This window comes from Octodon degus, unplaced genomic scaffold (assembly GCF_000260255.1).
Source record: "Octodon degus isolate 3935 unplaced genomic scaffold, OctDeg1.0 scaffold00018, whole genome shotgun sequence".
In the NCBI taxonomy this organism is placed as follows: Eukaryota; Metazoa; Chordata; class Mammalia; order Rodentia; family Octodontidae; genus Octodon; species Octodon degus.
This window is the reverse complement of record NW_004524594.1, coordinates 3,683,709-3,695,974: the sequence shown is the minus strand read 5'-3', so window position 1 is coordinate 3,695,974 and position 12,266 is coordinate 3,683,709. Positions and strand designations below refer to the sequence as shown.

Genomic DNA, 12,266 nt, shown 5'->3' with positions numbered 1-12,266 from the left:
AGGAAGGCTAGTGCCTTGGGGAAAGCACTGCTGCTTCACAGACTGGTTGTCCCAGTGAAAGGGGTTGCTTGTAAGGACAGAGAAGGGGAGGGAGGGAGCTGCACGGAATTCCATGTCTTCACCTCCTGACCTGAGTCTCATTGCAGAAGGGCTTCCTTTGGGACCCTTTGCCTTTGGCCAGCACTTGGGTGTGTGCACCTGCACAAAAGGATTGTGTTTTTATGAAATGCAGATGTTGGGCTGGTGAGATGGCTCAGTGGTCTAAAGCACCTACTTACAACAAGCTTAGCAAAGCACAGGGACCGCGGTTCGATCCCCCAGCACCACATGCCAGCCAGCCCTGCCCTCAGGTGGGCTGAGCTGGCCACACACACACACACACACACACACACACACAAATAAATAAATTAAAAAAAAAAAAAGAAAGAAATGCAGATGTTCAGTGGGCTTCCCACTGTGCAGCAGTGTGGCAGAGACACAGGAGGAAGTTGGCGCTCTTGCCAGTGCTAAGATGTCATGGCTCGGCAAGACCGGGCCACTTCTCTCATACATGTGACTCGCGGCTGCCCCGCGATGGGTGATATGTGGGCACAGGTTCCCCTTGATCGCTGCCTGGGGGATATTGGCCTCGGAAACCAGCAGCCTCGGGTCTGGTAAGCAGTAATGGACAGTTCATTGAGTTTTCTGATCCTTTGTCTTTGCTTCTGGATTCAGAGTAGGCAAGAATCACAGATGCAGAAGGGCTCAGCAGGGGCTGCAGGCCACACTCTCGGAAGCTAGGAGCCGTGGGCTGGCCTAGGGCTGCCTGGCACCTCCCAAAGTCTCAGGTCACGGCGTGATGAGGTAGGAGTTACTTAGGGAATTTGAGGACCTGGACTGGGGTGAGTGTATCACTTCTGATGAAGCTTATTTTTATTTTTCTCAGCTTTAAAAGATCATAGCCATGATGTACATGTCCTCTGCCTGCTAGCTGAGCAGCACGCAAGTGTGTGAGAGAAAATGCGGAACCTGCTCCCACCCCTTCTCTCACTCCTGGTGGAGAAATGGTCCTCACTGTTAGGGCATTTGTTTTTTTCTGTTCTTCTTTCTCTTGATTTAGACACACTCAGTGCACATCCCCATTTTATTTTATTTTATTTTTTATTTTTTTATTTAGTGTGTGTGTGTGTGTGTGTGTGTGTGTGTGGCCAGCTCAGGTGTGGCCAGCTCAGCCCACCTAGGGGCGGGGCTGGCTGGCATGTGGTGCTGGGGGATCGAACCGCGGTCCCTGTGCTTTGCTAAGCTTGTTCTAGTTCTAAGTAGGTGCTTTAGACCACTGAGCCATCTGACCAGCCCCCCCCCTTTTATTTTTTTTATTTATTTTTCAGTCCCGGGGATTGAACTCAGGACCTTACACTTGCCAGGCTGGCGCTTATGCCGCTGAGCCATCTGCCTGGCCTCATTTTAACCTAAGTGGGGGTCATATCATATCTCTTTAATGCTTAACTGGTGATAGTTTTCTCAGATGTGTTCTGTAATACTCTTAGTACCTTAGATTCTTGTTTTCCTTTCTTGGCGCAAGCCTCTTACAAACTTACGGTTGTATGTACATAGATACTTATTTGTTATAGAGAATTTCAGACCTGTGGAAGAGAGTGCTATCATGAGCCATCCCTCCCCACTAGATTTTCTAGAAATCCCAGATGCCTCGTCATCATATCTGTACATATTTTCCTGTGAATCTATATATTACTGGGGCTTTAAAAAGAAAAAAATAAAAGTATTACTAGCGTGGTAGTGCATGCCTGTAATCCCAGCGCCCTGGGAGGCTGAGGCAGGAGGACTGCAAGTTGGAGCCCACCCTGGGCAGCATAGTGGCTTAGTGGGACCTTGTCTCAAAAAGAATAAAAAGACTTTTCTCCATCTTCTGCCTTGACTGCTGGCTGCCACTATGAAGGTTGAGCTGTGCAGCTTCAGCGGGTACAAGATCTACCCGGGACACGGGAGGTGCTACGCCAGGATCGACGGGAAGGTCTTCCAGTTTCTGAATGCAAAATGCAGGTCTGCATTCCTTTCCAAGAGAAATCCTCAGCAAATAAACTGGACTGTCCTCTACAGAAGAAAACACAAAAAGGGACAGTTGGAAGAAATTCAAAAGAAAAGAACACGACAAGCAGTCAAATTTCAGAGGGCCATCACTGGTGCATCTCTTGCTGACATAATGGTCAAGAGGAATCAGAAACCAGAAGTTAGAAAGGCCCAAAGAGAACAAGCTATCAGGGCTGCTGCCAAGGAAGCAAAAAAGGCTAAGCAAGCATCTAAAAAGACTGCGGTGGCTGCTGCTGAGGCTCCTGCAAAGGCAGCACCTAAGCAGGATTGGGAAGCCTGGGAAAGCTTCTGCTCCACGAGTTGGTGGAAAACTCTAAATTGGCAGATCAGATTTTCAAATAAAGATCTGTAATTCTAATTTGTGCTGGATTTTTACAATGGAAATATTGGGTCTATGTGGTAATAGGTGAACTATCAAATTAAGAATTTAAGACAACAAAGAATTTAAGGCAAAAATAAGTTGATATCCTAGGAATGGAGTTGTGGCCCATTGCAGTGTGCATGCTAAGTATGCATGACGCCAAGGACACTTTCTCTGCTCATTGCCAAAACTAAAAATTGTGTTCCTTGGCATGATGCCTCCTACGATCAATCTTTCGGTTGGTAAGATGTTAAGGGATGTAATAGACCTATAGTTGGATGCTGGCTTTATTCTGTTTCTATAGGATTCTGGTTACAAGGCTACAAAATGTTTGCACAGATTTAGTTCAACTTGATTAAAATATCTCTTGTCAAAAAAAAGAATAGAACTGGATGTAGCTCTGTACCAAGGCCCTGGATTCAATTCCAGTACCACAAATAAGCATAGGTACAATGTCATTGTACCTATACAAACTAGCAGTGGCTCTGTAGTGTCCCCAAGGGTCTACTGACCATCTAGCCATTGTCAGGCCTACCTGTTGGGTACTTGTCCCCCCAGTCTGTTAGACTCAGGCAGCAAGAGTGATGATTAGAGTTGCTCAGCTTTTGTTGGTTGCAGCCCCAGACTTTGCATTTGAGGCGTTCATGGGCCAAGTCACAGGCATAGCTTAAAGGAAGGCAGATGGTAGGCAGGCAGTAAACTCGCAGGTTTGCGAGGCATGGGCCCAGGCGCACCCAGGTAGCAGGAGAATGGAGAAATCTGTGGGAGACTGGCTGGAGGGAGGTTCCGCAGCAGAGAGTCCCCAAATAGGAGGAGCCGCAGAGTGCTGCAGGTGCCAGAGAAAGCTCCTCGGACCACGGCTACCCGCCCTGCGAGCTAGTCCTGCACACACTTTCTCCCCCTCAGGTTCTCCGTGCAGTATCGTATCACTGGAGTAGATCTCCTGTTTCAGAATCCATCCTCGAGACACAGCATGTGCTGCAGAGAAATTAACAGTCAATGTGAAACATGTGTCTTGTGAAGCAAGGGGCACGTAGCTGCCATCCTCTGCTCTGAAGCCAGGGGAAGCTCTTCCCAAGAGACTGCAGCTCGGAGGTGGAGACTGCAGTCGGGGCGCTTTCTGAGATCCTGCAGGGGCCACGTGGCCCTGCGGGGCAGAAGAGGAAAGGCAGCATGAGCTGAGGTGAAGTGCACTGCTTCCTTCCCTCCACAGCCTCTCCCAGCTTCCCCTGAGGTGGGAAAACTTCATCACTTGAGGTGTGAGGGTGAACCCTGCCTGCCTGGGTTCTGCTTGCCATCAGGACCTGGACGCGGCCCAAATTCCTGCTAATCAGAAGTCGGCACACTGGCAGTGGGAGAGCGCAGAGCCTGCACATTGACTCATTCACCTGTTCTGGGTTTCATGAAGCTTAATACAGAGCATGTTTTCCAGGGGTGGTCTGGACATTTTTGAACTGAAACTGGTCCTGTTACAAAGGAACATGGTTTGTCATAAGGGCCAGAGAGGATCCGTAGCAATCAGCACTGCAGAAAGTGTGGTTTCCCCAAGGAGACACCAGGCCTTTGATAGGGGATGTGTGGCTGGTAAAACTCTGCCCCAGAAAGATTTTGGTGGGGCCTCCAGGCCAGGATGACAGCGGAAGTTGGTGCATTGTACACCTGCTTCCTTCTTCTGATGAAGTGTGTTCAGACGGCTTGCTGGACGCAATTAAAACAGTGCAGTCACTGTTTTCTAATGAAGGTGAAGAGAAGCGAGTGTGAGCATGCTGCAGAGAAGCCAGGTGTGGCTTCTGCTTCTTGAATGGGGAATTGGGTTTGTCAGAGTGAGTAGCACGGGACCACAGGAAGAGCGGTGTGAGGCAGGGACTGGAGCAAGGCTGGGCAAAGGTGACGTAGCATGTGATATTCTGTGGCTGCTTCTGCTTTCCAAGCCTGTTGTCCCCGGAGAGTCCGAGGGCTGGGAATTGCTAGTCTTCCTTTGCAGACCTGTGAGTGTGTTTCTTGTGTTACAAACATGGCTAAGAATAAAGTACAACTTTTTGGAGAGGTAGATGGAATCCGAATGAGGTAGCAGAGGGCCTGTACCTAGTGTCCCCTTGGCTGTAATGTGTTTTAAGAAATGGACAGGAGGGAAGACTTTAGGACCCTGGGAGAGAGCAGGTGACGTGGGGAGCTGGTGGCACTGCTGTCTGAGCGATGCTCTGTGTGTGTTGTGTGTCAGACATCCCGACCAATACTGTTATAAAACTGACTTGGTACCTTTGATGTCACTACTGAGACTCTGTCATTCAAAAGAAGGTTGCTTTCCACAGAACAAAGACCTAGCTTTCTCACAGTTTGATGAATCCTTTGCTTCCAGGGCACTCCTGGCTGGTGGTGGCTTTTCTACGTGGACCTACCGGCAAGGTTACGATGTCAGCATTCCTGTTTACAGCCCACTGTCCGCTGAGGTGGCTCTTCCGGAGAAAACACCCGGGTAAGGGACACAGCCAGGTATTTTTACAGAGTCTGCTGGATGCCAGAGTACTTAGTGAGGTGGGCACCCCAGCCTCAAGCCCTGAATTTCAGGCCAGCATCCTTGACTGTCCTGTCTGCCCCGCCCTAGACTGTGTCCCCGCAGCTTTCTCTGGGAGCTAAACTCTGGGACTGGCTACCAAGTGTTTCCCGACCAGGAAGCTGTGACAGCCTTGACTCCCTGCATGCGCTTTCTTTCTTTTTTCTTTTTTCTTCTTTTTTTTTTTCCCTGCTCTTTCATTCCCTACATCAAGATCAGAAGTCCTACTTACTCCCCATTGGAAATACTCCTTAGATTTGTCTGTCCCGCATCTCTGCCCCTGCTTTACGCTAGGCTGCCGTCGTCATCGTTCTGTGTCCCTGTGGCCTCTTGAGCTGTGTCCTGTTTGGTGTGGCCACTCCTAGCCTGACCTGGTCGGTCTCACGCTGCCCGATGGGTCCAGTCCCGCCTCCCTCAAACATCAGTGGGCTTTTCTGCCATCTGGCCACCATGTCGCCATCTCCGGCTTTTCCTCAGAACTCTTTTTCCTTTCGGTGCATAGAAGAGGCTTCATTCTCTCCGACTGTCTGGACTGGAAGCACACTCTCTCTTGCACAGAGATCCTTGCCCTCCTCTTCATGAGTCTAACATCCCGCGCATACTGCAGCTTTCAGCTTGAGTGGCTGCCCCGGGCAGGCTGGTCCGGCCTCTCCTGCAGGGCCTGCGCTTCTCTTGGGTGATGCTCATCCTGCCCTGGCCTGCCGCCGAGAAGCAGAGGCCAGCTCTGTTTTGTTTTACTTTATTTTTTAGGTCTGCTTTTTAACTACTGTATTGTGTCTGGCACATACTTGGCTCATACTTTAATTGTAGAATAAGCAAAACGGGCTGAGAGCCTCGACACAGGGGGGCTTTGGTGTAAATTTTTTTCTGTAGTCTATTTGAAAATTGCGCTATTTCATGGTGAGAATTCACTGAGCTTTAAACAAGCCTAGTGGTAATAAAGCACCCTGCGGTTACAAGAGAAGTCCCCTACTATGTAGGTGCCTGAAATTGCAACACTAAAGCACCACATCAGGTGAGACGGAAACCCAGTCACGCTGTTTGGTGGTAGAACTGGGTCGCAAGGAACAGTTTGCTTAAAAGCCATGAGAACCATTCCCTGAGCATCCCAGAGTTGCCCTCAGAAACTTTGGTGGACATGGGACGTAAGAGGACCCTTCCCAGCAGAAGACGGCCTTCTCTGACATGTGCATTCTACCGTGTGGCCTGGCCAAAGTCTGACGTGTTCCCAGCAGTTATGTGGACCATGTGCTAAGCTCAGGGCAGCTGGAGGCACTTTTCCCTCTGCCTTCAGCAAGTGCAAGGGAAACGGGAGTGGCTCGTGGACTTGTGGCCTGGATCATCCTCCTGGACTCTTTTCCTTCAATAAGCTTCCAGAATCAACTTGTTATCTTAAAATTGAAACGAATTCAAATATCATAAATGCACTTTTTTAAAAGTATACAGCACGTGGCTTTTCATATACTCAAGTTGTGCAACTGTTGTCCGTACTATCTGATTCGAGAGCATTGTCGTTGCTCTAAAAGATAAAACCACCCCCACCTAGCAGTTCCTTCTTCTCTCTGCTCCCAGCAGCAGCCACTGATCTGGTTTCTTTCTGTGTGGGTCTGCCTGTTCTGGGCTTCTCCTGTAAATGCAGCCATTCCGTACCTTTCCTGTCTGTCTTGTTCCACTTAGCGTAACGTTTTTAAGTTCTATCCATGTTGTAGTAGGGAATAAGCATTAATGTTTTATTTATCCATTCATCAGTTGATTGGAATTGGGGCTGTGTCCAAGTTTTTGCTATTATGAATAACGTTGCTGGTGAATATTTGTGTACAAGCTTTCGTCTAGACCTGGTTTCAGTTTTCTTGGGTCTTTACCTAGGAGCAGAATTGTTGGCCCATATGTTAGCTCCACGTTTTACTTGCTGAGAAGATGTCATACCCTTTTCCAGTGTGGCTGCATCCCAGTCCCTCCCCACCAACCATGCGTATAGTTTCCAGTTTCTCCACATCTCCACCAGTGCTAGTCATCAGCTGGGGTTTTGGGTCTCACCGTCCTCATGGGTGTGAAGGAGAATCTCACTGTGGGTCTGCTTTGCATGGCCCTAGTAACTAGTGACGTCAAGTATCCTTTCCTGTGCTTATTGGCCATTTGCATACTTGCTATGGAGACATGTCTATTTAGATCATTTCCCTGCCTGTTTTCAAACTGAGTCATCCTCCTATTGTAGAACTGTAGGAGTCCTTATGTATTCCAAATACTAGACGCTATTGGAGTTGAAAATATTTTCTCCCACTCTGTGGGTTATTTCTCACCTTCTCATTAGTAGTGGCCTTTGAGATGGAAAATTTCCTTCTTTTGATGAAATCCAACTTACCTGCTTTTCCTTTCATTGCTTATATTTTTGGTGTAATATTAATATTTAGGAAACTATTGTCTAAGCCAAGGTTACAGAGGTCTATATTTAAGTTTTCTTCTAAGAGTTTTATCATTTTACTTCTTGAGTTTAGGTTTGTGATTCATTCATTTTAGGTTTTTTTTTTTTTTTTAACTACTGGGGTCTTGGCTGTAGGCAAGTTCTGTAACTCCGAGACACATCCCAGGCCTTTATTAATTTTTGTATGATGTGTGAGGTCCAATTTCATTGTGTTTGTGAACACCCACTTTGAATATCCCGCGCCTCAGCACACTTGTTGAAGGGAGTATTCTTTAGCCGCATTACACTTGTTGAAGATCAACTGGCCCTAGACATGTTGGTTTATTTCTTCATTCTCAGTCCTAATCTTTGGCTGTCCTTCTGCCAGTACCTGCACTGACTCGATTAAGTTTTGAAATAGGTAAATGTGAGTCCTCCAACTTTGTGACTTTTGTGAGGCTTTACAGGGCACTCGAGGTCTGTTTCATTTGGATTAATTATTTTTATAATACTATAACCTCGATAACAAAAATTCTGAACTCCTTGTGCTTATTCAACTATAAAACTAAGACAAACCTATGAAGTAAATGCCCATCTATAAAACTAATAACACAGGTTAATATAACTTAATGTGATAGATGAAGGGGTCTCTTTGATATGGAATTGCATCTTTTAAGGCGAATATGGAACGAATATATGGGTTCCTGGGGCCGGCGGGCCTGGGTGGCTGCACGCTGAGTGGCAGCGTTCGTTTCCCTGCCATGTTTTCTGTTTGAACCCCTCAGATGCTTCTCTTCGTGTTGCATATTCTGCCATCATTTATCTTCCTGCGATGCAGTTACGCAATTCACATTCTCCTTGACATGTCTTATAAAAATGTCCAAGCAGACAGCGGAGCTTTAAAGAATTTTATGGTGAACGGTTTCTTTATCCCCTAGTCTGCAGTTGTGTTGTGCTGTACTGCTCTCTGTGATTTACAGTTCAAGTCGTCTTCCCTTGCCCTCAGGAGCTGCTGAATGCAAACCTGGTCGCTGTTTTCTGCTGATGTAACTGAATTGTGCAGATTAAGTTATAAAGAGTAAGGGTTGGTTGGGCTCGGAGTGTCGAGTGCTGGGAAACTGGAGATGGGTGTTCACATCTGGAGGGGTCCGGCTGCCTGGCTAGGAGTCCGCAGGTCCTGGGCTGGCGGGGGTATCACATGGCCAGACATCCCACGCTATGCAAAGCTGCAGCCCTACCGGATTAGGACCCCAGCCTTAGGGCCTCATGGCACTGTAATTAACTTCCAGATTCTGATCTTCAGATATCATAATGGGATTAAATGCCCACCGTCTTAATATTTCACAGTAGAGATTAAGTTTCACTGTGTATTTTCACAGACACATTTAAACCATGACAAACAATGAATTTCTTAAAAATAAAAATATTATTCACCATTAACTAGGAATAAAACTATTCCTATATTAAATTTTTGGTTATCATCAAAATAATTCAAAAATAATCCTTTTGTTTTCCAAAAAGAATTCTTCTGGAGGATCCCTAGGTGGATGGATAGTTCCGTGGCCTGTTCTGAAGCCTGATTCCCATAAGCTTAGAGTGCATGGTCTCTCTGTCATGTACCAAGAGTCTTAATTTGGCAAATTCATGTAGCCTGAGTGGGAGTGACTGTAATTTGGAGGGCTTATTCCTTTTCTTGCCGCTTGTGTGAGCACTCACTTAAATCAGCCGTATGATAAAAGAAAGTATTGTTTTGCTTTTCTTCCTCCTTAAAGTTCTGGATGGTGGTTACTTCAGTTCCGTTCAGTTCTCCAGTGCCGTGGAAGAAGGGGAAGCTCGGCCAAGCACTCTTGGACCAAGTATGGGGCCACTGTGGTTCTCAGCAGGAGGTGGGGAGCAAGCTTGTCATCCATCAGACGAGTGTGTAGACATTTCCAGCAGTCACACTAAGAGGCTGTATTAAGGCCACCAGATTGTGCCCAGTGTTGGTGCCTATGCACAGGGACAGGACAGAGAGCGTGGTCAGGACAGGAAAGGGCGTCATGATAAGGGCCAGGGAAGCCCAGCATGGGACTTGCTTGATGCTCCCGGCCACAGATGTGGCGGCACATGTGGACACCTGTGGCCGGGAGAACTGGACAGGCCCAGCAGCAGGGCTTTTGCCAGAAGCAGATGTGCAGGCTGACTCCGCGGAGCTCCAGGCGCCTAGGTATGGCCATGGTCACCAGGGCTATGTGTTTGCAGTTCGGACACAGAGAACTTTTCTTCCCAGCTCAAGGAGAGGGGACCTTCCCCTCACCGAAGTGTCCCAGTGCCAGCTGGGGGGCCAGCCTTACATGTGAGCCTCTGGAAGGCCAGCCGTGTGACCTGCCACATGTCTCTTCTGCCCTGGGCAGCACTGGCCACAGAGGGCAGCTGGGTGGGAGCCAGCAGTGCCACCACTGCCGAGCAGCCCCCAATGACAGCCCCTCTGTACCCCCCACTTGAGAACCCTGGACCTGAACCTCTTTATGACCTACTCTAGCACAATCTAGCTCCTTTCTATTGGTTTAGGCGTCTGAATTCCCTGCAGATTTCATTCCAGGGAAGAAAACACTGAAAATATTTAGTGCAAACAAAACCAGGAAAAAGAAACTGCTCCCAACAGTTATAGATTCCCTTCAAGTAATCAGTTTGAGAGATTTAAACTATTGCATGGGTGGCTTGTCTGTAGGAACTGGGGGCTCTCTAATTTATGTATAACTACACAGAGTATAAGATCTTTAGTGAGGTCACTCAGGGTTTCAGTTCATTTCTGAAGTTGGGTAAGAAAGCAGCATATTCGAGGGTAGCCTGGGAAAGGTGAGGGCCATTGAGTGTGACCCTCCCTGTAGTGGCTGCGATCTTATCACCAGGCTCGTGCTTGCCACCTCCACATCCCTGCCTGTTTGGAGACGGGCTCTACAGTGGCACCGTTACTTCGATAAAGTACATTATCCCTTGTGTCCTCCAGACAACCACAGAAAGGTAGAGCTAGCTTCCTCCTGGGACTTGGGAGAGAGGCTAGGGTGGGTGACCTCCTGGTCGCAGGTTGGTTTGTTGTATCTGGTGAGAGATGCTTTTTAAGGGAATTCCCACATCTCTGAGGGCCGCCCAGAGTAGCGAGAGCTCTATTTTTATTTTTACTTTAAATCTCTCAGTAGTTTTTCAATGGGAAGCTGAGGATTGTTGCTATTGATAGCTTCTTCTCACAGCTGTGTTGGCCCCAGCTGGAATTCTTGTCATTTTCCTTCTAAAAGGAACTAAATTGGGAGTTTACAGCGATAACTGTTGAGGGAGACTCTTAAGTTCTCAGCGTGATTTTACTTTTGGAGACCAGGCTGCTGGGAGGAAACATGAAAGTCGCAGCAAGTAATTTTAGTCTTCCAAAGAAAAACAAACTCACCTTAAAACTGTGTTTGCTTAAAGCTAAAAGGAGCATATTCTGCCAGCCAAGGGTCAGGGCAGGGAGGGCCAGCTCACGGGCAGGGGACCGCACTTAGGTGCCTGCTCCATCTCTGTTTTCTGCTGGATGCGTAGCCCTGGCGGAGTAGGCATCCAGCTAGCCACGTCCCTGCAAGTCTGAACTGGAGCTTCGTTTCTTCTCTGTGAGATCGAACCTGGAGCCTTTCTTTGCTGAGGTTCCTTTGAGCATCACACCTGAACGTCTATTTGTTTCTCAGTCTATGTAGATGGGTCTTTCTGTTTGTGTCTGTGGATGTTGAAAACCCACACCTTCTTAGTGTCTGCAGCTGCACAGGGCCTCCTGCTTTTCTGTCTTCCTGTGTTTGGAGCTCCCTTCTCTGGGCACCGTCCACCCACGTGACCGCACACTGCGCTGCCTGCTGTCTCCCTTCACCCTGGCTCAGCCACCCTCTCCACACTCCTGGGCTCCAGCCCTGGGAAGATGAAGACGTGGCGGTCACCTTCATCCTCCTGAACCCAGACACCCTTGTGGCTGCCCATGTGCCCTGCTGCCCACACCCGGCATTGCACACCACCCTGTCACAGAGCAGGGCTTCTCCCTGTGACTCCTGGTGAAGCTTCCTGCTGGGCAGCGAAAACCACAGCACACGCAGGCCATTTCATTCTGCAGTGATCTTCACTGTTCGTGCAGGTCGTTTTCCTGCACGTTTGACCTAGACCTCCTCTTGTGTAAGTAGATACATTTGGTGGCGGGGGGGTGGCTTCCACTGTGGGGCCAGCTGCGAGCGGCACCCAGTGCGTAATCTCACCATCCTGACTCCTCCCTTTATAAAGAGTGACTATGGAGGCCCAGGGCTGGGAGGAGAAGCCAAGACTGTGCTGGTGTCCAGAAGACTCGTAGCCCCAAAGACTCGGTGGTGGTCAGTGAACGGCAGCTGTGGTGGGACGCAGCCAGCTGACCAAGCTTTCTCCTCGGTGGTTTGCTGTTCTATAGCTTCCTTGTGCCTGCCACCCTCAACCTGGATGCTGAGTCTCAACCCACCACAGCCAGCACTGTCAAGTAGGACTTCCTGTGGGGGATGGGAAAGGCGGCCTGCTCAGGCTGGTGTGCTTTGGCCCCAGAGCTTCGTGCTTTGGGAGAGAGGATGGCTTGTTCAGTTAGAGAGTGGCTGTCCTTTGGCCGTGGGAATGTGAGTACGGTTCTTCCCAGAGAAACCTTTCAAGTAAAACTGAGGAACTAAGGAAAGATAGTGGTTGTCCTTACTTCCCTCAAAGCTGGAACAACAAAAAAAAAAACACAGAGAGAGCTGGGCTCACTGAAAGCTGGAGGTCTTGATCCTGTCATATTACAGCCTCCTGGTTAGCCCTAGTATTTTCCTGGCTGGTACCATTTTGAGCTGGATTTAAGCGAGTACTATTTC

At 48.4% G+C, this 12,266-nt stretch overlaps 1 protein-coding gene and 1 pseudogene across 2 annotated transcripts in view; both read left to right on the top strand.

Annotated features, from left to right (window-relative positions):
• Window positions 1–12,266, top strand: part of Ext2 (exostosin glycosyltransferase 2) — a 139,948-nt gene that overhangs the window by 13,266 nt on the left and 114,416 nt on the right. For both annotated transcript variants that reach the window (XM_023710690.1, XM_004627024.2), the window contains exon 4: window positions 4,809–4,925. In XM_023710690.1, the coding sequence (XP_023566458.1) occupies window positions 4,809–4,925 (117 nt within the window). The remainder of the gene's footprint in view (window positions 1–4,808; window positions 4,926–12,266) is intronic.
• LOC105741631 lies at window positions 1,895–2,446 on the top strand (annotated as a pseudogene).